Source organism: Neoarius graeffei, chromosome 12, assembly GCF_027579695.1.
Source record: "Neoarius graeffei isolate fNeoGra1 chromosome 12, fNeoGra1.pri, whole genome shotgun sequence".
Classification (NCBI taxonomy): Eukaryota; Metazoa; Chordata; class Actinopteri; order Siluriformes; family Ariidae; genus Neoarius; species Neoarius graeffei.
The window spans coordinates 3,644,610-3,670,538 of record NC_083580.1 but is presented as its reverse complement, the minus strand read 5'-3'; the positions used below and the strand labels follow the sequence as shown (position 1 = coordinate 3,670,538).

The window sequence follows — 25,929 nt, the reverse complement described above, 5'->3', positions numbered from 1 at the left end:
GGATATGTTGTACATTGCTCTGGAGAAGAGCACCTGCTAAATGCCTGTAATGTTAGCCGTAACTAGAAAAGGATAAAAAGTATGATGTTTGGTAATAAATAAAAGTCAAATTGCTGTGGTAGAGGGGGGGGAAAAATCTTCAGGAGGTCCTGGTGTGGAGACTTCAGAAATTGATCATTTTTCTATAACAGCACAACATGGAGTGATTTGTTCCTTACTAATGTAATGAGGATGGACAATATGGTTAAAAAAATACTTGGTTTACAACTTTGCTTTCTGCTAAATTCTTAATATTGTCATCTCTACATGTTTTAATCTCTTTACTTTTACAGTCTCTGCATGTTTTAAATTTTACTTAACTTTTATTCTATTTTATTCTGCTGTTTTTTTTAATTGAACTTTTATTTAATTTTATTATTTTATTTCTACTATTGTTTAATTCTTATTTTTCTTCCCCATTTATTTTATGTAATTTTATTTTCTATTGCTTACTGTTTTGCTTTTACTTCTGTAAAGCACATTGAACTGCCACTGTGTATGAAATGTGCTATATAAATAAACTTGCCTTGCCTTAGTGCCATTGTTAAATTTTTACAGATACACTTTTAATCTCGAAAATTTCGACTTTTTTCTTGAAAATTTCGACTTTTAATCTCGGAATTTCGAGTTTTTTCTTGAAATTTCCAACTTTTAATCTCGGAATTTAGAAAAAAATATTTTCTCCAAGTGGCCCTAATACGCTTCCGTAATTTAGAGATATTTTTTCTGAAAAAAAAAATTTAGATTTATTTACAAGTTGTTCCACTTTACATAGAAGCCATTAATAAAATAATTACCAAGTAGGATTTTGCTATATACTCAATTTTTGGACTAAAAATTAAAAACGAGATATTTGCCCTAAAATACTTCTCAAAAAAAAAATTATAATCATATACAACTAGCATCCATTCATTTCCATGAAATATTACAGCCGAGAGGAAACAAACCCAACACCACGTTTCAAGGCATGATAATCTTTTATTTACAAATTGCAAATTGTCCAGTATGTAACAGCTTAAAACATCATATCCACATATCTGTCAGGAGCTAAATATGTACACGTTCATTTCAGTGGTTATCACTGGGACTCGGCAAGTAGGAAAAGATTTACAAAGCAAATACTGTCATCGTATTCTGTCCAGGCAGCAATAAAAATACACTTAAAATAAGAATTTATTTGCTCTTATCATAAAAAAGATCAGTTAAAAAGTAGTGGAGAACTTTATAACATCTTTTTTTTTGGTCGCGTGTCAGAAGGAGCATTCAAATGGGAGGGAATGGAAGCGACAGGAATGTATTAAAAAAAAAAACCCACAATCTTTAATATTTTAATTTGATCTGAGGAAGTGTGAAAAAGTTCTTGCTGGTGGTTTCGGTTGTGAGAGCTGGAACACGGCGACGCGAGGACACGTCTCTATCCTGACATCATCTCCTCGGTCTGCAGACATCTGAGCACGTACAAGATGACTTGGTAGCAGAAAATATACTGTTCCTAAAGACAGGAGGAGATGAGGAAGTGAGGTCATTATTATTTTTATTTATTTATTTATTTGCTCATAATCAAATCAGAGTGTAAACACTACCTCTGTCTGCACCATGCCTTGTCTTTGCAGCCTCATCGTCCTCACCACATCCGAGATGTCGAACTGATCAGGACAGATTTACAAGTGATTAGTAAATCAGTGACTTGAGTCGTAAAACAGCAGCCATAATCTGCAAGTGTAGCTTTTTAGAGTGTAAATACTTAAACTGTAAAAATCATCCAAAAAAAACCCACACAGAACATCAAGGGCGGAGTAGTTCATCAAAACAACCACGATGACAAAACATCCAACAGAACTGAAATGTGACCGAGAGGACCAACCTCCACGACAGACTGGTTACGACGGGAAAAAACAACAAAAAGGACTAAATTTTGTTCCCCGAGGGAAGATCGACCCAAAAGATCGATCAGAACTGGAATCGCATGATAAATGAGGGAGAAGATACAATTCTAGTCAGAAGGAAGTGTGTTAAGTTGACCTAATTACGAATTTGTGAGCAAAAATGACAAAACGACAGAGTGTTGTGCAGAAGGTCGAGTTCTTTCAAATCAAACAATCAGAACTGAAATCCATTGAGAACTGAGGGAAGAGACATGATTTAATTGAAAATCAACAAAAGCTGTAAACAAACTCATCATCTGTAGCCGCTTTATCCTGTTCTACAGGGTCGCAGGCGAGCTGGATCCTATCCCAGCTGACTACGGGCGAAAGGCAGGGTACACCCTGGACAAGTCGCCAGGTCATCACAGGGCTGACACATAGGCTACGTTTACATTAGACCGTATCTGTCTCGTTTTCTTCGCGGATGCACTGTCCGTTTACATTAAACCGCCTGGAAACGCCGGGAAACGGGAATCCGCCAGCGTCCATGTATTCAATCCAGATCGTGTCTGGTCCGGTGCTGTGTAAACATTCAGAATACGCGGATACGCTGTGCTGAGCTCTAGCTGGCGTCTCATTGGACAACGTCACTGTGACATCCACCTTCCTGATTCGCTGGCGTTGGTCATGTGATGCAACTGCTGAAAAACGGCGCGGACTTCCGCCTTGTATCACCTTTCATTAAAGAGTATAAAAGTATGAAAATACTGCAAATACTGATGCAAATACTGCCCATTGTGTAGTTATGATTGTCTTTAGGCTTGCCATCCTTCCACTTGCAAGTGGTAAGTGATATGCGCTGGGATCACACACACAGCGGCTCAGTCCCGAAAACACTGCTTGTTCACTTCACTCGCGCGCTCTGTGAGCTGCGCAGGGCCGGAGTGCGCACCCTCCAGAGGGCACTCGCTGTTCAGGGCGGAGTGATTTGGAGCACAGGATGCCTGCGGAGCCGAGCGGATCCGTGTATCGGTATTGCTGTGTGCACGCAAATCGCGTATTGCTGTTGCTGTGTGCACACTAATCGTTTTAATAACGTTAATCTGATGATCCGCTGATACGGTCTAATGTAAACATGGGCATAGACACAGACAACCATTCACACTCACATTCACACCTACGGTCAATTTAGAATCACCAGTTAACCTAACCTGCATGTCTTTGGACTGTGGGGGAAACCGGAGCACCCGGAGGAAACCCACGCGGACACGGGGAGAACATGCAAACTCCGCACAGAAAGGCCCTCGCCGGCCCCGGGGCTCGAACCCGGACCTTCTTGCTGTGAGGCGACAGCGCTAACCACGACACCACCGTGCCACCGCTATAAACAAACTGTTTACAAAAAAAAAGACCAAGTTTTGTTCCCTGAGAGAAGATCGACCCAAAACAAACATCGATCAGATCAGAACAGGAATCGGATGAGAAATCAGAGAGGAGACAATTCTAGTGAGAGGCCTGGGAAATTAATTAATTTGCCCCAATTAGTAACAACAAAAAAAATTTGCAAAACAACCACCAAAGTTGTGTGGAGTGATGAGTTCTTTCAAACAAATAGAAATCCGTGGATAGTTGATGGAGCAGAAACAGCTCATTGGTCTTATGGGCAGATGAGCTTTTAAAAACCCCACACATTTATGAAAGTTCAATTATAGACTGCACCACTAGGGGGTGCTACAGTGTCAATGAATGCAGCACAAATATCATGTAAAATTAAAAATGCCCAATAAGTTTTTCCTTAACGTACATCTGTGTCTTTGCTGATTAAACCGAGAACGACGTCTATGCAGATGAGCGTTCCTGATCGGCCAATCCCGGCGCTGCAGTGAGTGATGATCGGCCCTGATTGGTGGATGTGTCTCATGTAGGAAATGAAGGTCAGGAGGTGTTCAGGCTGCATGGGAGTGCCGTGATCAGGCCAGCCCGTGTAGTTCAGGTGCGAGACTCTCTGGATTTCGTTTGTCTGGAGGGGAAAAACCCACACAACTGAGCAGAGCGCAAACAGTAAATCATATCGGTGAACATTTTTAAAACGCTGCATGTCTCAGTCGTACCTGGACGTCCTTGACCTCTATAAGACGGATGATGAAGTTGTCCAGATGCTGATCTTTAACTAATGTGATCTGCAGCCTGTCGCCAACCATCTGTGCCATGTGTGGCGTTTCGGGCCAGTACCGCTGACATTTCACCTTTCCTCCTTCCACTTCCTGGGTCATCATGGCGATCACGTTGGACTTCTGCTCCCAGACCATCTGCCAGAAATCTGCCAGCGTGGTAGGAAGTGGACCCTGGCATGCAATGTACAGAAAGCTTTCATCCTTCACAGGCATCTTGATGAAGTTGGCGTTGATGTAGCCACCGTCTTTGCCCAGGGTCACCCTTGTAGTGTCAACTGGAAGAAACAAATGCATCAATACAGGTTCTTTACTCCTGTAGCGCTGCACTGGCCAACATCAGTGGAGAGAGTTCACACTTACAGGGCACTATGTTTTTGTAACGGTTTTTCTTCTTGTTTTCCTGCGTCTGTCCGATCAAACAGTCGTCCAGCGGCTGTAAATTCTGCAGGTTCTGTAAATTAAAGACAGAAATGTTACTATTATTCTCCAAAAAGATTGTTTATAGCTGTACATGGTTACAGGTCATTGTGCAAATGGTACCTCAAACTCCTGTAAGGGGACCTTCTGCTCCAGCAGTCCTCTCATCATCCTCACCACGGTGTTGAGCTTCGGCCCGGTGTACTGGCCATTGGGAACCACTTTGACCAGGGGCAGAGAGGTCAGCTCTTCATCTGTGATGATTGGCCCATCTGAAAACAAAAAGACGAGAATGGTTCAATTACAAACCAGAGAAGAAACTACCTCCAACACACCAGTCAATAAGCCTGAGATACCTCCAACCTGTCTCAGATACCTCAAACACCTCCGAGATACCGCTAATAAGCCACCGATACCACTAACACACCCAAGATACCTACAAACCTGTCAGAGATCACTCCAACCCCACTGAGATGTCTCAAACACTGGCTCCAAACTGCCAGCGATGCCTTCAGCATTCCTGAGATACATTTGTCATACCTGAAATTCCTCTTACCCTCTGAAAAGCTTCCAGCTCATGGAGGTGCCTTCAACTTGCCTCAGAAACTTCCAATCTGCCCAAGATACCCTCAACCCAGAGGATATACTGCCAACCTGTCTGTGATGCTTCAAAACGGTCAGGAGATACCACCAACATACAACCCCGATTCCAAAAAAGTTGGGACAAAGTACAAATTGTAAATAAAAACAGAATGCAATAATTTACAAAACTCAAAAACTGATATTGTATTCACAATAGAACATAGACGACATATCAAATGTCGAAAGTGAGACATTTTGAAATTTCATGACAGCAACACATCTCAAAAAAGTTGGGACAGGGGCAATAAGAGGCTGGAAAAGTTAAAGGTACAAAAAAGGAACAGCTGGAGGACCAAATTGCAACTCATTAGGTCAATTGGCAATAGGTCATTAACATGACTGGGAATAAAAAGAGCATCTTGGAGTGGCAGCGGCTCTCAGAAGTAAAGATGGGAAGAGGATCACCGATCCCCCTAATTCTGCGCCGACAAATAGTGGAGCAATATCAGAAAGGAGTTCGACAGTGTAAAATTGCAAAGAGTTTGAACATATCATCATCTACAGTGCATAATATCAAAAGATTCAGAGAATCTGGAAGAATCTCCGTGCGTAAGGGTCAAGGCCAGAAAACCATACTGGATGCCCGTGATCTTCGGGCCCTTAGACAGCACTGCATCACATACAGGCATGCTTCTGTATTGGAAATCACAAAATGGGCTCAGGAATATTTCCAGAGAACATTATCTGTGAACACAATTCACCGTGCCATCCGCCGTTGCCAGCTAAAACTCTATAGTTCAAAGAAGAAGCCGTATCTAAACACGATCCAGAAGCGCAGACGTCTTCTCTGGGCCAAGGCTCATTTAAAATGGACTGTGGCAAAGTGGAAAACTGTTCTGTGGTCAGACGAATCAAAATGTGAAGTTCTTTATGGAAATCAGGGACGCCGTGTCATTCGGACTAAAGAGGAGAAGGACGACCCAAGTTGTTATCAGCGCTCAGTTCAGAAGCCTGCATCTCTGATGGTATGGGGTTGCATTAGTGCGTGTGGCATGGGCAGCTTACACATCTGGAAAGACACCATCAATGCTGAAAGGTATATCCAGGTTCTAGAGCAACATATGCTCCCATCCAGACGACGTCTCTTTCAGGGAAGACCTTGCATTTTCCAACATGACAATGCCAAACCACATACTGCATCAATTACAGCATCATGGCTGCGTAGAAGAAGGGTCCGGGTACTGAACTGGCCAGCCTGCAGTCCAAATCTTTCACCCATAGAAAACATTTGGCGCATCATAAAACGGGAGATACGACAAAAAAGACCTAAGACAGTTGAGCAACTAGAATCCTACATTAGACAAGAATGGGTTAACATTCCTATCCCTAAACTTGAGCAACTTGTCTCCTCAGTCCCCAGACGTTTACAGACTGTTGTAAAGAGAAAAGGGGATGTCTCACAGTGGGAAACATGGCCTTGTCCCAACTTTTTTGAGATGTGTTGTCATGAAATTTAAAAAAATCACCTAATTTTTCTCTTTAAATGATACATTTTCTCAGTTTAAACATTTGATATGTCATCTATGTTCTATTCTGAATAAAATATGGAATTTTGAAACTTCCACATCATTGCATTCCGTTTTTATTTACAATTTGTACTTTGTCCCAACTTTTTTGGAATCGGGGTTGTACCTTAGATACCTCTAGCCCAGGGGTCTTCAATCCTATCCGGAAAGGGCCGGTGTAGCTGCAGGCTTTCATTACAGCCAAATTGGAGGCTCACTTGATTGTTGACTGGAGACGAGGGTGAAATGATTAAACAAGTGAAATCAGGTGTAGCTCCTGCTTGGTTGGAATGAAAGCCTGCAGCCACACTGGCCCTTTGTGGATAGGATTGAAGACCCCTGCTCTAGCCTGTCCAAGATACTGCCAATCTGTCTAGAATATCTCCAAAGTGCCCGAGACGTCTCCAACTCACTCATTTCTCAGAACATCTACTTCAAAAATGCTTCACATCAGTGACAAGACCAACCTTGAGTGAATTTGGAGCTGATGTTATCAATGGGGAGTTCATCGCTGCCCCACGTGACCTCATCCTCATCCAGCGGTCCCGAAGACAAGTGCAGGTAACTAAGGAGACAAAAAACTGAGGTCAAGTCCAATTTCACATCATCTTCAAACAAAATCAACTCATCATTGACTTCTCACCTGTCAGTCTGTGGGCTGTCCACGGTTTCTTCTTTCCATTTGGTCCTTCTTGATGTCTGGAGAAAAACACACATTCGGAGTGTATATTCATCTATGAAGACACCTAGGGAGCGGTGTACGAATATCTACGAACGTTCACAAAGCATTAATAAAACGCAGAAATTCCTTTTTTTTTCAACAGAATTTGTTGCTTTGGCAAAATAAGTTTCACTTTTTGTGAACCATGCATCGTCACTCAGCCTCTTTCTGTTCATCACTGGGCGTCAACATGACATTTAATTACAATTCGTCATGGCGAATCAAGCATTCCCTTTTGTGAAGCAGTCACCTGATTGGCTAAACACATCATGGTGGCTTCATTTATTACCTCCACCAAGGAGATGTTTTCAGTGTGGTTTGTTTGTCTGCCTGTAAGCAGGATTGTGCAAAACCTACTAATCCCATTTCCATGAATCTTGGTGGAAGGGTGTAGCTTTGGCCAAGGGAGAACCCATTAAATTTTGGAGCAGATCCAGAAGTTTAGTTTCACTTTCATGAACGTTGTGAGATACAGCATTTGGCCTTGGAGGAAGTCTGCGCTCAACAATGCCAAACATCTGAAAATCCAGTAGATGGCAGTAAAGTTCAACAGTGGTGAAACATATCCAATGTAGAAATAATATGACTCCATATTACAATCCACATTCACGAGTAGCAGTAACCCTCTCGGATACACATGTAGGAACATAATTCTACGTTCTGGAAATGCATCAAGACACAAAGTGGTTCCGGTTGCAGACTTGTGTATCATAGAAGAGTCGACTCTCGTCCTTGGTGGAGGTCTGTGCTCTTCAACGGTCTTCTAGTTTGTATAAAGTGAGCGAGACGGATATCACCATCATACCTTGATCGTATGTGTAACGCTTCTTAGAGATAAGAAAATCTTTTTTGCTTCGTCTCGTCTCGTCTCGTCTTCTTCCGCTTTATCCGGGACCGGGTCGCGGAGGCAGCAGTCTAAGCAGGGAAGCCCAAACTTCCCTTTCCCCAGACACCTCGGCCAGCTCCTCGGGAAGAACACCGAGGCGTTCCCAGGCCAGCCGAGAGACATAGTCCCTCCAGCGTGTCCTGGGTCTTCCCCGGGGCCTCCTCCCGGGGGGACATGCCTGGAACACCTCCCCAGGGAGGCGTCCAGGAGGCATCCGAAAAAGATGCCCGAGCCACCTCAGCTGATTCCTCTCGATGTGGAGCAGCAGCGGCTCTACTCCGAGCTCCTCCCGAGTGACTGTGCTTCTCACCCTATCTCTAAGGGAGCGCCCAGCCACCCTGCGAAGGAAACTCATTTCGGCCGCTTGTATCCGCGATCTTGTCCTTTCGGTCATTACCCAAAGCTCATGACCATAGGTGAGAGTCGGAACGTAGATCGACCGGTAAATTGAGAGCTTCGCCTTTTGGCTCAGCTCCTTCTTCACCACAACGGACCGGTAAAGCGACCGCATCACTGCGGAGGCTGCACCGATCCGCCTGTCGATCTCACGCTCCATCCTTCCCTCACTCGTGAACAAGATCCCGAGATACTTAAACTCCTCCACTTGAGGCAGAACTTCTCCACCAACCTGGAGAGGGCAAGCCACCCTTTTCCGGTCGAGAACCATGGCCTCGGACTTGGAGGTGCTGATTCTCATCCCAGCCGCTTCACACTCAACTGCAAACCGCCCCAGTGCATGCTGAAGGTCCTGGTTTGAAGAAGCCAACAGGACAACATCATCCGCAAAAAGCAGAGATGAAATCCTGTGGTTCCCAAACAGGATTCCTTCTGGCCCCTGGCTGCGCCTAGAAATTCTGTCCATAAAAATTATGAACAGAACCGGTGACAAAGGGCAGCCCTGCCGGAGTCCAACATGCACTGGGAACAGGTCTGACTTACTGCCGGCAATGCGAACCAGACTCCTGCTCCGTTCGTACAGGGACCGGACAGCCCTTAGCAAAGAGCCCCGAACCCCATACTCCCGAAGCACCCCCCACAGAATACTACGGGGGACACGGTCGAATGCCTTCTCCAGATCCACAAAGCACATGTGGACTGGTTGGGCAAACTCCCATGAACCCTCGAGCACCCTATGAAGGGTATAGAGCTGGTCCAGTGTTCCGCGACCAGGACGAAAACCGCATTGTTCCTCCTGGATCCGAGGTTCGACTATTGGTCGAATTCTCCTCTCCAGTACCCTGGAGTAAACCTTCCCTGGGAGGCTGAGAAGTGTGATTCCCCTATAATTGGGGCACACTCTCCGGTCCCCTTTCTTAAAAAGAGGGACCACCACCCCAGTCTGCCACTCCAGAGGCACTGTCCCTGACCGCCACGCGATGTTGCAGAGGCGTGTCAACCAAGACAGCCCCACAACATCCAGAGACTTGAGATACTCAGGGCGGATCTCATCCACCCCCGGTGCCTTGCCACCGAGGAGCTTGCAAACCACCTCAGTGACTTCGGCTTGGGTAATGGACGAGTCCACCTCTGAGTCATCAGCCTCAGTCTCCTCAGTGGAAGACATGACGGTGGGATTGAGGAGATCCTCAAAGTATTCCTTCCACCGCCCGACAATGTCCCCAGTCGAGGTCAACAGCTCCCCACCCGCACTGTAAACAGTGTTGGCAGAGTACTGCTTCCCCCTCCTGAGGCGCCGGACGGTTTGCCAGAATTTCTTCGAGGCCGACCGATAGTCCTTCTCCATGGCCTCCCCGAACTCCTCCCAGTTCCGAGTTTTTGCTTCCGCAACTGCCCGAGCTGCAGCACGCCTGGCCTGCCGATACCCGTCAGCTGCCTCGGGAGTCCTGGAGGTTAACATGGCCCGATAGGACTCCTTCTTCAGCTTGATGGCATCCCTTACTTCTGGTGTCCACCACCGGGTTCGGGGATTGCCGCCACGACAGGCACCGGAGACCTTGCGGCCACAGCTCCGAACAGCTGCATCCACAATGGAGGTAGAGAACATGGTCCACTCAGACTCAATGTCCCCCGCCTCCCTCGGAAGCTGGGAAAAGCTCTCCCGGAGGTGGGAGTTAAAGACCTCCCCGACAGAGTGCTCGGCCAGACGTTCCCAGCAGACCCTCACCATACGTTTGGGCCTGCCAGGTCTGTCCAGCTTCCTCCTCCGCCAGCGGATCCAACTCACCACCAGGTGGTGATCAGTTGACAGCTCAGCCCCTCTCTTCACCCGAGTGTCCAAGACATAGGGCCGGAGATCAGATGAAACGACTACAAAGTCTATCATTGACCTCCGACCTAAGGTGTCCTGGTGCCACGTGCACTTATGGACACCCCTATGCTCGAACATGGTGTTCGTTATGGACAAACCGTGACTAGCACAGAAGTCCAATAACAAAACACCACTCGGGTTCAGATCGGGGAGGCCGTTCCTCCCAACCACGCCCCTCCAGGTGTCACTGTCATCTCCCACGTGAGCATTGAAGTCCCCCAGTAACACAATGGAGTCCCCAGTCTGAGCACTCCTCAGTACCTCTCCCAGGGACTCCAAGAAGGCCGGATACTCTATACTGCTATTTGGGCCATAGGCACAAACAACAGCAAGAGCCCTCTCCCCAATCCGAAGGCGCAGCGAGGCGACCCTCTCGTTCACTGGGGTAAACTCCAACACATGGCGGCTGAGCTGGGGAGCTATAAGCAAGCCCACACCAGCCCGCCGCCGCTCACCACCGGCAACTCCAGAGAAGTGGAGAGTCCAGCCCCTCTCGAGGAGCTGGGTTCCAGAGCCCAAGCTGTGCGTGGAGGTGAGCCCGACTATCTCTAGCCGGTACCTCTCAACCTCCCGCACAAGCTCAGGCTCTTTCCCCCCCAGCGAAGTGACATTCCATGTCCCAACAGCCAGCCGCTGTGTCCGGGGATCAGGTCGTCGAGGCCCCTGCCTTCGACTGCCACCCAATCCACATTGCACCAGTCCCCTACTGCTACCTCTGTGGGTGGTGAACCCACAGGAGGTCGGGCCCACGTCACCTCTTCGGGCTGAGCCCGGCCGGGCCCCATGGGCAAAGGCCCGGCCACCAAGCGCTCGCATACGAGCCCCAACCCCGGGCCTGGCTCCAGGGTGGGGCCCCGGCTGCGTCATCCCGGGCGACGTCACGGTCCTCGGATTTCTCTCCATAGGGGTTTTGGTGAACTGCTCTTAGTCTGGCCTGTCACCTAGGACCTGTCTGCCTTGGGAAACCCTGACAGGGGCATAATGCCCCCGACAACATAGCTCCTAGGATCATTCAAGCACACAAACCCCTCCACCACAATAAGGTGGCAGTTCAAGGAGGGGCTTTTTTTGCTTCGTTGCAATAAAAACAGCAAACTTCTGCTTCTACAAAAATAAATGATTTTTTTAGCAAGGAAAAGAAAATAAGCCATGGTCTAATGGTTAGAGAAGCAGCTTTGGGACCAAAAGGTTGTTGGTTCGATTCCCTGGACTAGCAGGAATGGCTGAAGTGCCCTCGAGCAAGGCACCGAACCCTAAACTGCTCCCCAGGCTGCTCTGGGTATGTTGTATGTCGCTCTGGATAAGAGCGTCTGCTAAATGCCTGTAACGTAATGTAATATAAAATAAAACTAATTATTTTTACATCCAAATGGGTTTATGCCGAGTAAAGCATACCATGACATCATTTAAATCACAAATATTATACATGATAAACACCCACCCACCACTAATAAGAAGTGTGTCAAGTCTTATTGTTTATTCCCTCATGCTGAAAGTGTTGTGCTGAAGAAATTTGATTTTCCTGTACCTCTGGAGAATCATCTGGGAGAGACGAACCATCACAGTCTGTGTCTTCAGACTCCTCGGCTTCTAGTCTTTTCTCGACAGAACCGGTCTCATAATCTACAACACACACACACACACACACTTATCTACACAGCTCATACAATTTGTTTGTCTGGGACAAATTTTCCACATCAGGCTGTGATGAAAAGTTCATTTATCACAATATGGTATTTTAAAAATACCGCTCTCATCAGGCAATTTTACCCTAAAAGCAAACTTTGAGGATGCAATACAATTCTCCTTCAAATTTGTCCAAAATAGGATTTGGCGAGTACCTATAGGTGGAAGTGCAGGTGGACTTTTGGACTTTTGTGCCTCTGGTGAACTACCGAGTCTCGTTTTCACCCCACTGTCCTCACTCACATCTAAAATACAAAGGAAAAACATGAAACACTGCTTTGATCATCACACAACACACACAGTTCATGTGTAGACATGTTCAGCAGACACACGTGCACACAATGATCAGTTTAGGTGAAGCTGATGGTAAGAGGAGCGGTTTTAGGTATCGTCACTGCTGTCTGGTGTCTGTGTGTGAGAGACACACACCTGTGTTGCCATTGCTGGAGCTCAGACGCAGGAAGCCCAGGTACGTGCTGGGGGTCTGATCAGGAGGCCGAGACACGACAAGGTGAACGACACCTTTAGCTTTCCGGATGGTAGCGACTGCTTTGGAATGTGACACACCAGTCATCAGCTCATCATTCACCTGTAAATCACACACACACACACACCTTCATTAGCACTCAGTGTAACCAAGTATATTTAAATATATTTATTTAAAAAAAAAAAGCGGCAGGCAGGTCACATGGACAGCTTAATGATAAGGGGGGGAAAAAAACTATTACTCTTAAATATTAATAGAAATGTAAAATAAAGCCCAGGAATGACAAGTCAATTAACATACAATTTTAAATCAGGATATAATTAAAAATAACACTTTATAGAAAAATGTAACAAAATGTATTACAGAAAAATGGTCATTAATAATTTTATGATAAAGCTCCACCCAGCTGTTGGTCAGAAACCATCAATTTACTCACTTTAAGCAAACGATCTCCGACTTGTAACGTGGCGTCAGTGTGCGCTGCACCTCCAGGAGTGACAGACTTGACAAAAATGCCCCTCTCTCCTCCGATGACAGAGAAACCCAGACTGCCGGCTGGAGGCTTCTCTAACTGCAGCTTGATGATCTGCTCCTGCAGGACAGAGACACAAGAGAGACAAGCTTTTCAGGAACAGCAGGTTCTAACCATCGAGGAAACAAACACACACAATTAAATTAAGGCCATCTTAAGTTCACGGTCAGTAAGTAAACTATTTTGTATTATTTCTCATGTACATACCTATAGACTTGCATTAGATAACCAATGAGAATTTGGTAAACGGTATTTTGAGTCCTGATTCAATAGATTAAGGATTCATTATTCATCAGGTAAGCAAGAATATTTTGTATTTTATATTCTATTCTTTCTTATGTAATAGTCTGCACATTCATACCTAGACTAACATTAGCTAACAAAATTATTTACCTAACTAGCCAACAGTAACTTGGCAAACGATATCTTGATTCACTGCTCACTCCATCCCCCCCCCAATCAACCCGGCTCACTCCATCCCCCCCCCCAATCAACCCGGTTCACTCCATCCCCCCCCCCCAATCAACCCGGCTCACTCCATCCCCCCCCCCCCCCCAATCAACCCGGCTCACTCCATCCCCCCCCCCCCAATCAACCCGGCTCACTCCATCCCCCCCCCCCCCAATCAACCCGGCTCACTCCATCCCCCCCCCCCCCCCAATCAACCCGGCTCACTCCATCCCCCCCCCCCCCCAATCAACCCGGCTCACTCCATCCCCCCCCCCCCCCAATCAACCCGGCTCACTCCATCCCCCCCCCCCCCCAATCAACCCGGCTCACTCCATCCCCCCCCCCCCAATCAACCCGGCTCACTCCATCCCCCCCCCCCCCAATCAACCCGGCTCACTCCATCCCCCCCCCCCAATCAACCCGGCTCACTCCATCCCCCCCCCCAATCAACCCGGCTCACTCCATCCCCCCCCAATCAACCCGGCTCACTCCATCCCCCCCCAATCAACCCGGCTCACTCCATCCCCCCCCAATCAACCCGGCTCACTCCATCCCCCCCCAATCAACCCGGCTCACTCCATCCCCCCCCCCAATCAACCCGGCTCACTCCATCCCCCCCCCCCAATCAACCCGGCTCACTCCATCCCCCCCCCCCCAATCAACCCGGCTCACTCCATTCCCCAAATCAACCTGGTTCAATCCATTCCCCATTAACCCAAATTCTGACTCTTCAGGCAAAACAAGTAATCCAGTAGTTTATAGTTTGTTCCAGTTGTCTATGTGCTAGCGAACTGTTTGAATAACTGTTTGCTGCTTACCTCAGAGGGACAGATGGCTTCCAGATCATCATTACTATGAAGATAACCTGAGAGCAGACAGAGAGCGAGCAAGCGAGAGAGATTTCTTACTCTTTCAGAGAAGCTGGAACAATATGAAGCATCGGCTCTGTCAGGAATAAAACACTGTCATCCTGTTATAAGAGAATAATCACCTTCCAGGTCCAGCATGCCTACAAGGTGTTTTTTTTTTTATTAATTAATTTTTTTTTTTTTTATTTCTCCTATACCACAGCAAATTGCCAACAATTAATTTTTATTTAATAAAAAACCCACACAGTACCTTTTGAATGTTTATTTATTATATGAAATGCACAGTCTTCCTGTTATCACTTACATTTTCACAGCTATAAGCAGTCATTCCCAAACTTTCTCAGAAAACCTTGTCATTCATAAAACAAACAAACAAAAAACTAACATATTAAATCATTACTGTTAGACTATATGGAGCGCCTGCCATAAGAATCCCTGTGTATTCTATACTAGTCACTATAGAAACTATAACATTAGGCCAAGCGCATTAATGTAAACCTGTTCGAGAATGTTAATATACACCTTCTGACCAATCAGAATCCAGAACCAAACAATGCTGTGGTATAAATAAATAGATAAACTCATACTGGTTTAAGGAAATTTTCACATTTGTATCAAACAAATCTGATTTCCATATTTATAAAATTTTAGTTTATTGTTTAGGTTTCCAGTTTCCAATTTATAAACTTTAATGTTATATGCCCATGTCATAGTGGTTTTGTGGCAAACAAGCTACTCTAGGTGTTATGGTACAACCATGAGAAGGAACACAAACATTAGGTTTAAAAAATAAAAGCTATACCGTTAGACATTAAAGTGCATTGCACAATTACACCTCACTACTTTTTAATAAATGCTGGTTAAATGAAAGATTTAGTGAAAAAGTTGGGGGGGGGTTGTTATTGGTGTAAATGTTGTTCTCACCATTCATACTCGATGTGTTGGTTTTTGTGCTGACGTTGTTGTTGTTCAGGATCGAGACTCTCTCCTTCTCTGGACACACCGGTTTCCCGTCCCTGCATTGTCACAGTCACATGACCCATGGAAACATGAGGTCACTCATGAACATGGCCATCAAAATGTGCATGTGTGCACTGAACAACTTCCACTATTTGTATACTATTTAAAATATTCTCCTGTGATGACCTGGCGACTTGTCCAGGGTGTACCCCACCTTTCGCCCGTAGTCAGCTGGGATAGGCTCCAGCTTGCCTGCGACCCTGTAGAAGGATAAAGCGGCTAGAGATAATGAGATGAGATTTAAAATATTCTATACAATTTATTTACCTGAATACAAATAATCCACATTCTAAATGTTATTTCTGGTAACCTTCATCCAGAATGCATTTCTGAACATTTTTCATGTAGCAAAAGGATTAAAATAAACAATCTTTTCTTTATGGAAAGGGTATTTTTTCTAAATACTAAAGAAAATAAATTTAATTTAAATTTTTCCTTCTATGGATGTTCTATTGGCCATTTAGTGCACTATTACAACACACACTAGGAAGCCATTTTGGAATTGAACCCAACTCCACTGAAGATTTTTTTTTTATTTTATTTGGATTTAAAGATGGATAACAAATATTGAGCTTAAAGGGATAGTTCGGGATTTTTGACATGAATCTGTATGGCATCCCCATCAATAGTGTCGTGCAAATACACTGACTTACCCCTGACAGCATCCTGTGAGTCCAGTTCTTGTCCAGTTTTGGTCCAGACGAAAGTAGTCCGGCAAGTTTGTTGGGGTCACGAAAGTAAAACGTTTTTCGTCTCAAAACAGTACGTGTTCAAAAGAGTGATATATTTGCATCACAAAACCGTTGCCAAGTAAAAAGTCAGACCTCGAAATCGCTTGGCACTATTTTCTCTCCCTTCTCATCACTGCGCGCTGCCGCCAGGTGACAGCGAAACGCAGACCCACTAAGCTGGTGGGAGACCAAGGCTGCACTCTATCCACGGCTTACACACGTGATGGCACGGAGGATGTGTATAGTGGCAGCATCTGTCCCCCCAGAGAGGATCTTTTCAAAAGCAGGACAGATTATAACTGAGAGGAGAAATAGAATCAGAATTAACTAGTTAATTGCAGCAATTAAAGGAATAGGTAGGAAAAGGAAGGCGCAAAGACACCGCGCAGCGTTTTCAGGCGCTGCGCGGTGTCTTTGCGCCTGTAGCGGTGCTTTGCCTGTGCTGTGGCTGAAAATAGTTCCAGATATAAATTGGTCTAGTAAATCCCTTCGTGTTAATTTGCGTTGATATGTGTACTCGATGTGAATGTACAAGTCATGAGAAATAATTATAAAAAATCTTGAGTTATTTAATTAACTTTTGCAACGACAATGCTAGCTGGACACACCGGATTACAGCGACTATGCTAAGCTAAGCTAACCTGGGCGTTTATAGATCAGGACAATGGCTGGGTCGGCTACAAAACGCTTTGGCTCACTCATCCAACTCTAGGGACTGCAGGGACTGACTCAATTTCATCTGGGGGTGGCGTATTCCTTTAAATCAAAAATAAAATCTCAGGAGCCGTTTGGGAGCCGAAAGAGCCGGCTCCTTATAGTAAGGAGAGCCAAAAGAGCCGGCTCCCGAAAAAGAGCCGAAATTCCCATCACTAGTAAACAATGAATGAAACAGCCGTGGCTGTCACCTGGCGGCAGCGCGCAGTGATAAGAAGGGAGAGAAAATAGTGCCAAGCGATTTCGAGGTCTGACTTTTTATTTGACAACGGTTTTGTGATGCAAATATATCACTCTTTTGAACACAAACTGTTTTGAGACGAAAAACGTTTTACTTTCGTGACCCTAACAAACTTGCCGGACTACTTTCGTCTGGACCAAAACTGGACAAGAACTGGACTCACAGGATGCTGTCAGGGGTAAGTCAGTGTGTTTGCACGACACTATTGATGGGGATGCCATACAGATTCATGTCAAAAATCCCGAACTATCCTTTTAAGATCATATCAACAAGTAAACCTTTTAGTAGGCATGGAATGATGCATCGTGTGATGATAAATCAAACACACATTTTACAAAATGTATGACGATATGAATCAATTAACTAAATTGTGATCATCATCAGGCTGCATAATCTTAGTTTTTCCTAGCTGTAACTGCATTGTTTAGACAGCATAAAAAAGGTGTGTTACTTCACTGTAGGGGGAAGTAACACAGCTCGAATGCTGCAGAAACGCACAGATGTAAAATGTCAAAGCGCTGCTGTGTGTACACAAACAGATTTAACAAGAAATCGGAACTCTCTTTTTACAGACTGTTGAAAGATAAAGAAAAGAGACGTGAATGGAGACAGAACAAATATTCATACAAGTTTATTAAGAAAAGGAATTTTTGTGGTTAACTTTATTTTTAATAAAAGGAATATTTTAGTTATTATACTTATTTTACTCCAACTTTTACAAATGTGATAAATAACGTAAATACTTATTGTTGGTTATTATGGAAAAGCTTTTTTTAATTTAACAAAAGGAATATTTAGGTTGATTTTCAAAAATATCATGGGAAAAATCGGATTGTGAATTGGGTGGATCATTACGTGCCTACTTTTAGCTCATAAATAAATATAAAAGAGTTCAATCTGAAATAATATGGTGTCAAATTAGCAAAAATCACCTCATGATTTGAAAAAAAATATATAATTAACATTTGAATTAATTGTGTCTCTCTCTCTCACCTGGTGGCTTTAAGAATGAGCGCTTGCGATTGGAGCTGCAGAAGTCGGCGGCTCTCGCCGAGTGTCAGCTCGCTTGTTGGTGCTCCGTTAATGTAGTGAATGAGGTCCAGTTTCTTTAGAGTTCCTTCAGTGGCGGCTGTTGATCCCGGGATGATGTCCTTCACGTAGATGAAACCAAACTGGCTGTCCTTGCCTCCATCCAGCACCAGACCTGCAACAAGGTTCCACACAACAGAACTGAACACTTACTAATACTTTAACTGAAGGAATAAACAGTTGCACAGGAGAGAGAGAGAGAGAGAGAGAGAGAGAGAGAGAGAGATATCGATCTTCAGACTCTCTCTCCTTTCTGTCCTCGTCCTCAGTTGCTGTGTGTAAACACTGAAACCTGAAGCCCTTGCATGTCCTTGCCTGTTGTCTCAGAGCCTATAATCTCTTTTTGGCGTGAAAAGGTGCGTTTTGTTTATGCTGATCATGATCTTTCAGCACACTGTGCGACAAAGTAAAAGGTCCACCTCAAACAACTCGCACACAAAAAAGAAAAGGATTGAAACCAAAAAACACCCCAAATCTTAGACGAATCACGATTCTCTGGAACGAGTTTAATGTCATTAATGTGACTTTTGCATCAGTTTTAAATATGAACGAGTCTAAGATGCGATGCTGCCACAGACAGAGGAAAAAATGTTAGCAGTCGTGTTGCAGTATGCTTTAGCCATTTTTATACATCAAGTGAAATTTATTTAGCCAAATAAAATGTTTCAAATACGTTCTCAGACAGCTGACTGTCACCTTCTCTTTCTATGGATAATGACTTGAGGCTTAAACATTCAGTGAAAACGCAGAGAGTGGTTTTGCACTCATACTCTGAATCGTAGTGAAAAAAATTGAGATATCACTAGTGAGTCTCAGCTCTCACACAAACGTCATCCCACATAGGATACATATTTTACATCTCGTATGAGTTTGTGTTGCAAGTCACTCAATTTTCTGGACTATAAAATGCATTTGACATTCTACCAAATCCTGGAAGAACATGCGTCAGAATATATGAAACATGTTTAGAATAATTGTACTACATCCATTTTTTTGTATTTGCATGCACTACACTAGCATGTCAACTTTCCGCTGACGTATTAACTAATTACATACTTCGTCAAGCAGAAGCCACTAAAAAACTGTGCTGAATTCTATATTTATTTATACCGTATTTTTCGGACTATAAGTCGCACTTTTTTTCATGGTTCGGCTGGCCATGCGACTTATACTCCGGTGCGACGTATATATATATATATATATATATATATATATATATATATATATATATATATATATATTTTTTTTTTTTCACCGCGGAATAACTGGAGCTGATGCTGAGTCTGACGACAGCCACGCAGAAGAAGAGGAAATGGCGCTTCATCTGCCGCTGGAGGCAGAGTTGTTCAGAAGCGACACCGAGGATGAGGAATTCAATGGATTTGCTGATTTGGAGTGAAATCATCAGATTGATAAACTTGATTGACCTGTGTTTTATTATTAATGACAGGCCTATAGTTATTTAAATAAGTTATGTAGTAATTTTAGGCAGTGCTTAATTTGTGAAGTGGGAGGTCCCAGAACGCAGGAGGTGGGTGGGTCCGGCGACTCAAAAAAAAAAAAGGCGGGGGATGGTTTACTATAACTTTACGCACATGCGCTTATTGTGTGTGTAAAATAATAATAATAATAATAATAATAATAATAATAGACATTATGATCTAAGAAAACGTTTTAGTGACAAACAGTTACAGACAGTAATATGTCATGATATTTTATAAAATATTAATTTTTATTAGTCTATATATTAAATTATATATTACATTTAGCTTCTAAAATAACAGACTGTACTCATCACAACCGGTTTATTTCACCATTGGAGATCAGATCACACGAGACATGAGTTAAATGACTCATTTTAAGGATTTAAGTAGGGGATTTAAAAGCGTTTTTTTTTTTTTTTTTCACTAGACGGTTTTTACTACCGTACCTGTCTTTGGAGATGATATACCTATAGCCTACTTGGCCTCTGATTTGATGAAATAAAATTCGACAAAAATGAAGAATGACACTCCTCGATGATGACTACAGCTTTAATAACACAGATGAAAGAGCCATGGGGCGATAATAAGCCCTACCGGTAAAAATATTCTAAAAGCAAACTGATTAATGCATCAGTAATAGGCTACTAATATTAGTTATAATAATAATATAGGCTATTAGTAATAACGATAGTGATAGTATTAAACATAGTAGTAGATATTTAAAATAATCAGACTAGGCTACTTACAGGGCAAAGGGCGCGTTATCACTGCTCAGCTGTTCGTTTATTAAATAAACAATGCAGTCGTGCAGTAACCACGCGCCGCTTATCAGATACAATCACAGATTCTATGGATAGAATAACCCTTCAAAAAAGTGCGACTTATAGTCCGGTGCGACGTATACATGTTTTTTTCGTCTTCATAATGCATTTTTTGGCTGATGCGACTTAAACTCCGGAGCGACGTATAGTCCGGAAAATACGGTACTACATTAAATGATAAGATAGTGCTGAGAGAACAACGGACATACTTTATCTAGAAATTGCAGTCATTCGTTTGTAATTAAAATCTGCACGTGTTGATCTACAGTAACAGACTGATTCAATTTTATAACTGCTGTTTTTACCCAGTGAGTCAGTGGGACACTGGAAGGTGATGTCAGGCAGAAGGTGGGCATCTACTGGTGGTTTAGGTGGTTCCAGGACTCGTCCCACAACCAGATCGACCACACGCGGTGCGGCTCGGACGAGGTTTACCACCTCGGTGTGACTCATCCCAGAAACATCGATATTATTCACCTGCACAGATCAGATCAGCAAAAGAGTACAGCGTCTGTGTTTCATCAACGAAGGCAAAGATCAAAAACAAACACTCTTACCATTATCATGTGATCACCGGGCCGAAGTCTGCCATCACCTTTAGCGGGATCTTGGATGATGTCATGGATGTAACAGTTGTGGTCATTTCCTTTTGTCAGCGTGAAGCCCAAGCTTCCTTTTTCCGATTTCACCAGTGAGATCTTGAGCTCCACTTCCTACATCAGTGACACAAATCAAATCAACCAACCAATCAGGGATCTTTCTTTCTGGACGATAAACGCTGAAGCATGAAAACACATTCTGCATCATTAGATCGTGAGACGAGGACGTGGGGGGCAGCTTACAGGCAGGTACTCGGTGGTGTCTGGACTTTGCTCTGGAAGTGTGAGGTTGAGGGGGGCGGGGAGTGCAGGGGGCAAAGGGTGAGAACTGGGGTTTGGGATGTCTGCTTCAGGAAGAGCTGGAGACGAGAGAGGAGGCCTGAGAGAGAGAATGAATGAATGAATGACTGAATGAATGAATATCATTTTATACTTGAGACAGTCATGCCAATAAAGGAATCACAAACTGAATTGACAGTTTGACTTTTAATTAGCGCATTTCCTCACCCAGGACTCAAATCGCACCATATACAAGCATTAACAAAAAAAAAAAAAAGTTTTCTAAAAATCCTAAATAAATAACCGACCATCAGATCCTGTATGATCTGATGTATGATCCTGTATCCACTGTATGAGATGAAGATTTCTTTTGCATTTAAATAATATGCATAAAATGTTATGTAATATTCCACTCACATTTTGTATAGTTATACTGTTTACAAGCGTGGGTTTGTGTTGTGGCGGCACGGTGGTGTAGTGGTTAGCGCTGTCGCCTCACAGCAAGAAGGTCCGGGTTCGAGCCCCGTGGCCGGCGAGGGCCTTTCTGTGTGGAGTTTGCATGTTCTCCCCGTGTCCGCGTGGGTTTCCTCCGGGTGCTCCGGTTTCCCCCACAGTCCAAAGACATGCAGGTTAGGTTAACTGGTGACTCTAAATTGAGCGTAGGTGTGAATGTGAGTGTGAATGGTTGTCTGTGTCTATGTGTCAGCCCTGTGATGACCTGGCGACTTGTCCAGGGTGAACCCCGCCTTTCACCCGTAGTCAGCTGGGATAGGATCCAGCTTGCCTGCGACCCTGTAGAACAGGATAAAGCGGCTAGAGATGATGAGATGAGATGAGGTTTGTGGGTTTTTTTTTTTTTTTTTTGGGGGGGGGGGGGGGGGGGGGGGGTGAAACGACACCCCAACAAAAAACACTTAACAGAAGGTTATAAAATGCAAAGCTGATATTTAGAGTAATTGGGGGTAAATAAATAGAACAAAAACAAGCAAACAATCCAAAAATCCTAAAACCCTTAGGAATAATGAATTAACTCACATTAATTGCTAACCGACTAACTTTCGTACAAAAAACATACGATCCAACTTAACTTATTTTAAAGCTAGACGGCCTTTCGATTTCATAAAATCAGTGAAATGTGGTGATTGTGATATATGTTTATTTCTGTAATATCTCACAAAATATCAGGCCATTCTGTGGCTGGGAAGTTATTTAATTTGAGGGGATTAAAGCAAATAATGTGCATGAAATCGCTCACTTCGCGCAGTCAAGCAGACAGAGGAAGTCCGTGTGCGCATGCGCAGGTTTCCCTTTGAGCGTGCACTGACAGTTCCATCATTCTGTCGCTAAACGAACAGCTTATCACACCGAGGTGCTCGCTGAGCGCCCATATTTATTAGTTTGGTCCTGCGTTTCCTTTCCTTCGTATATAACATAACGTCTTTTCTTCTCGCTTTCTTTCCGTTACTGTAGTCGCTCTTTCACGTTTCATTCGCACACTCACGTCCTCCATTTTTCTCTCCTGTTTCAAATTTGTATCCCACAATGCCTTGCGCGAACGGGGAAAGCCCACCATGTGATGCATGACGTAGTATCTTGTATTGGGTCATGGTGAAGCAGGAAAAAATAGCAGAGAATTTAGGGCCACGTGGTGTTAAATTCATTAATTGTTTTATGAGAAAAAAAATTAAATAAAATTGGAAGTCTGATTCAAATTCAGTCCACGAAACAAAAATAACTGGGTGTCGGGAAAATTCTTTATATGACCTACACTTAAAAAAAAAAAAAAAATCTGAAAGGCAGTCTAACTTTAAACTGGTAAACTGATAACCAAGTTACTAATTTACCCACTTGTATACTTTCTACCTAACTTACTGATGAACTAACTTAAAGCTAGCATAAGTAAGTTGGTACAGTCATAATTACTAACATGCATACTAAAATATTAATTTACTACTTTATCTAGCTAAATTTCTAATCAACTTACAAACTTACTTGCGTACTTAACATAACTGACTTAAATTTACTAACCTACAACTACCAAACTTATGAAGTTGCCAACTCATGTACAAATATACTAATTTATTTGCATAATTACTAACATACCAATCAGCTGAATCACTACCCAACTTGTTATGAAAGTTTACTTGCATACATACTAACTTACCAACTTACAAACTAGCTAAAATACTATGTTACTTACAAATTATAATTTTACAAATTACAAAAATATTACTAACGTATTCATTTATTTATGCACTGACATTAATTTACAAACATACTGACATTAATTTACTCATTCTTCTTACTTTACGGCTTACTCACAGTTAATGCAATAAATATTTAAGCATAAACACCCATGTATAATTCAGTTTCCTCCATCTTTCTTCCTTTTTGTCTCAACACCTTCAACACTTTTCTCTAGACTAAACTTCCTGAAAGAGACCGCTCCCTGACCTCGTGCTGGCCTCGGGCCTGTTGGCGGACTGGCTGGCGGACTGGCTGGCGCTGGCGTAGGCCGAGCGGATGGTGTCGTCCAGCTCCCAGGAGGACTCGTTCTGACCTGCAGGACGAAAGCCCTCTTCATCCTCCTCCTCATCAGTGCTGTCACTGTAGCTGTCTCTACGGCTCGGTGACTTCATCAACATCCTTTCCAGAGCCTGTTCCACCATGCCCAACGAATTCGGTTTCTCCTCCTCAGGGGGAGGTGCCGGTTTTGGGGCAAGTTTTGGCTTCGGAGGAGGTTCCTTACGGGGGGATGGGGTGGAGGTCTGGAGGATGAAGATGGAAGTGTTAAACCTGATGGAATCCATGGTCCAAAATAAATAAATAAAATTTACTAAATTATATTTAAAAACAAAAAACAAGATTCCATCTTTTGCAACTGATCAGGTGAATAAAGTCTTGTCTCTTTTTGGTCCCATTTAAACAAAACTTGAAAGAGAATAATTTAACTACAAATAATTTTCTGTAAATTGTTCACAGGATCATTTATCCAATTAGTTGTATCTTTTCACGCTTGATTTTGCACAAATTCCCATGTAAATATTCACTAGTGTGAACCTCTGCAATTAGTGCAATTTTAGATGCAGATTTGCTAGTTATACAATTAGGACAAAAGTAATGGCATCCTATGCAAGGAGGAAATGTTAGCGTACATCTATATTAGCAGACGCTGCAGTGGCCGAGCTGCATTACTGGATGATTTAGCACATGCCGCTCATAGGCGGCGTTCTTTCACTATTCAGACGTGATGTCCTCCCTTTTATAGGGGTCATGGGCGTGGCTAAATGGCTTGGCTTCGTCATTTATGCTGATTGGGATTATGAATTTTTCGCTGGCTGAAAACATTTACATACAACTTTGCTAAAACATTGATAAATAAGGATTACTGAATGCTTTTAATGCCATCACATTTTATCCAAAATCACATTCTACAATAAGTGCATATTGTAGAATGTGTTTTGGATAAAATCATGCATGTCCAAGGCATAAATGGGTTTTATATTTATATGGATTTGTAAAGCCAATAGAACAGCCTGATTTGTAAATGATCCACATTAGCAGGAATTCATTTTAATAAAAATTCCAGTGCATGTCACTTTGTGTACTTGGTTAGATGAATCCACATCAGGAAGAACTCCTGCTTCGGGCCTACACAGCAGTAACGTCACGTCTTGGCCTGTCCCTCTTAAAGCCGAGATCACCTCCTGAAACACATGTTAGATTTTTCTTCAATCCAGCTTGCAAACTAGACAATAGGACAAAAGGAGTGACGTTACATCTGTGGTCATGGCCTGAGAGATGGTGTGCATGTTTTTCCCTCCAAATTAAAATGCATTCTTGTGCAGTGCCACCTAGTGGTCAAACTAACTAAGTGTGCTAATTTTTTGTTGTTAAAACCAGATAAAACCAGTTTTAACCACCTTTATTAGCATGCTAATTAATCATCCTGTTAACCAGATAAGTGCAGAAATGAAGTTTCAAATAAAAAAAGTATGAAATAAATAAATGGATAAAAAGTACACCTTTAATAAAACTCTTACAACAGGACGTGCTGCTGTAAGAAATTAATCAACTTCATGGTTGTAACAGTAACTCCACTTCATCACACCACACCATTGACGTTTATGAGGATTCTGGAAAAGCTTTCAACCTTATTACCCCCCCCAAAAAAAATAAAAACGCACGTTATTTACACTACCATTCAAAAGTTTGGGGTCACTTTGAAATGTCCTTATTTTTGAAAGAAAAGCACTGTTCTTTTCAATGAAGATCACTTTAAACTAATCAGAAATCCACTCTATACATTGCTAATGTGGTAAATGACTATTCTAGCTGCAAATGTCTGGTTTTTGGTGCAATATCTCCATAGGTGTATAGAGGCCCATTTCCAGCAACTCTCACTCCAG

The 25,929-nt window shown here is 43.3% G+C and overlaps 1 protein-coding gene across 3 annotated transcripts in view; it reads right to left on the bottom strand.

The window, feature by feature from the left end:
- Window positions 1–997: 997 nt before the first annotated feature.
- Window positions 998–25,929, bottom strand: part of ptpn13 (protein tyrosine phosphatase non-receptor type 13) — a 114,501-nt gene continuing 89,569 nt past the window's right edge. For all 3 annotated transcript variants that reach the window (XM_060935360.1, XM_060935363.1, XM_060935362.1), the window contains 20 exons: window positions 25,129–25,227; window positions 23,975–24,288; window positions 21,485–21,620; window positions 21,200–21,355; window positions 20,948–21,119; window positions 18,242–18,452; window positions 15,467–15,558; window positions 14,492–14,538; window positions 13,128–13,283; window positions 12,634–12,793; window positions 12,360–12,449; window positions 12,047–12,141; window positions 7,286–7,341; window positions 7,110–7,207; window positions 4,619–4,767; window positions 4,439–4,529; window positions 4,016–4,353; window positions 3,709–3,924; window positions 1,623–1,685; window positions 998–1,531 (listed from right to left, as the gene is read on the bottom strand). In XM_060935360.1, coding sequence (XP_060791343.1) covers window positions 1,454–1,531; window positions 1,623–1,685; window positions 3,709–3,924; window positions 4,016–4,353; window positions 4,439–4,529; window positions 4,619–4,767; window positions 7,110–7,207; window positions 7,286–7,341; window positions 12,047–12,141; window positions 12,360–12,449; window positions 12,634–12,793; window positions 13,128–13,283; window positions 14,492–14,538; window positions 15,467–15,558; window positions 18,242–18,452; window positions 20,948–21,119; window positions 21,200–21,355; window positions 21,485–21,620; window positions 23,975–24,288; window positions 25,129–25,227 — 2,817 coding nt within the window. In that variant the 3' untranslated portion in view covers window positions 998–1,453. The remainder of the gene's footprint in view (window positions 1,532–1,622; window positions 1,686–3,708; window positions 3,925–4,015; window positions 4,354–4,438; window positions 4,530–4,618; window positions 4,768–7,109; window positions 7,208–7,285; window positions 7,342–12,046; window positions 12,142–12,359; window positions 12,450–12,633; window positions 12,794–13,127; window positions 13,284–14,491; window positions 14,539–15,466; window positions 15,559–18,241; window positions 18,453–20,947; window positions 21,120–21,199; window positions 21,356–21,484; window positions 21,621–23,974; window positions 24,289–25,128; window positions 25,228–25,929) is intronic.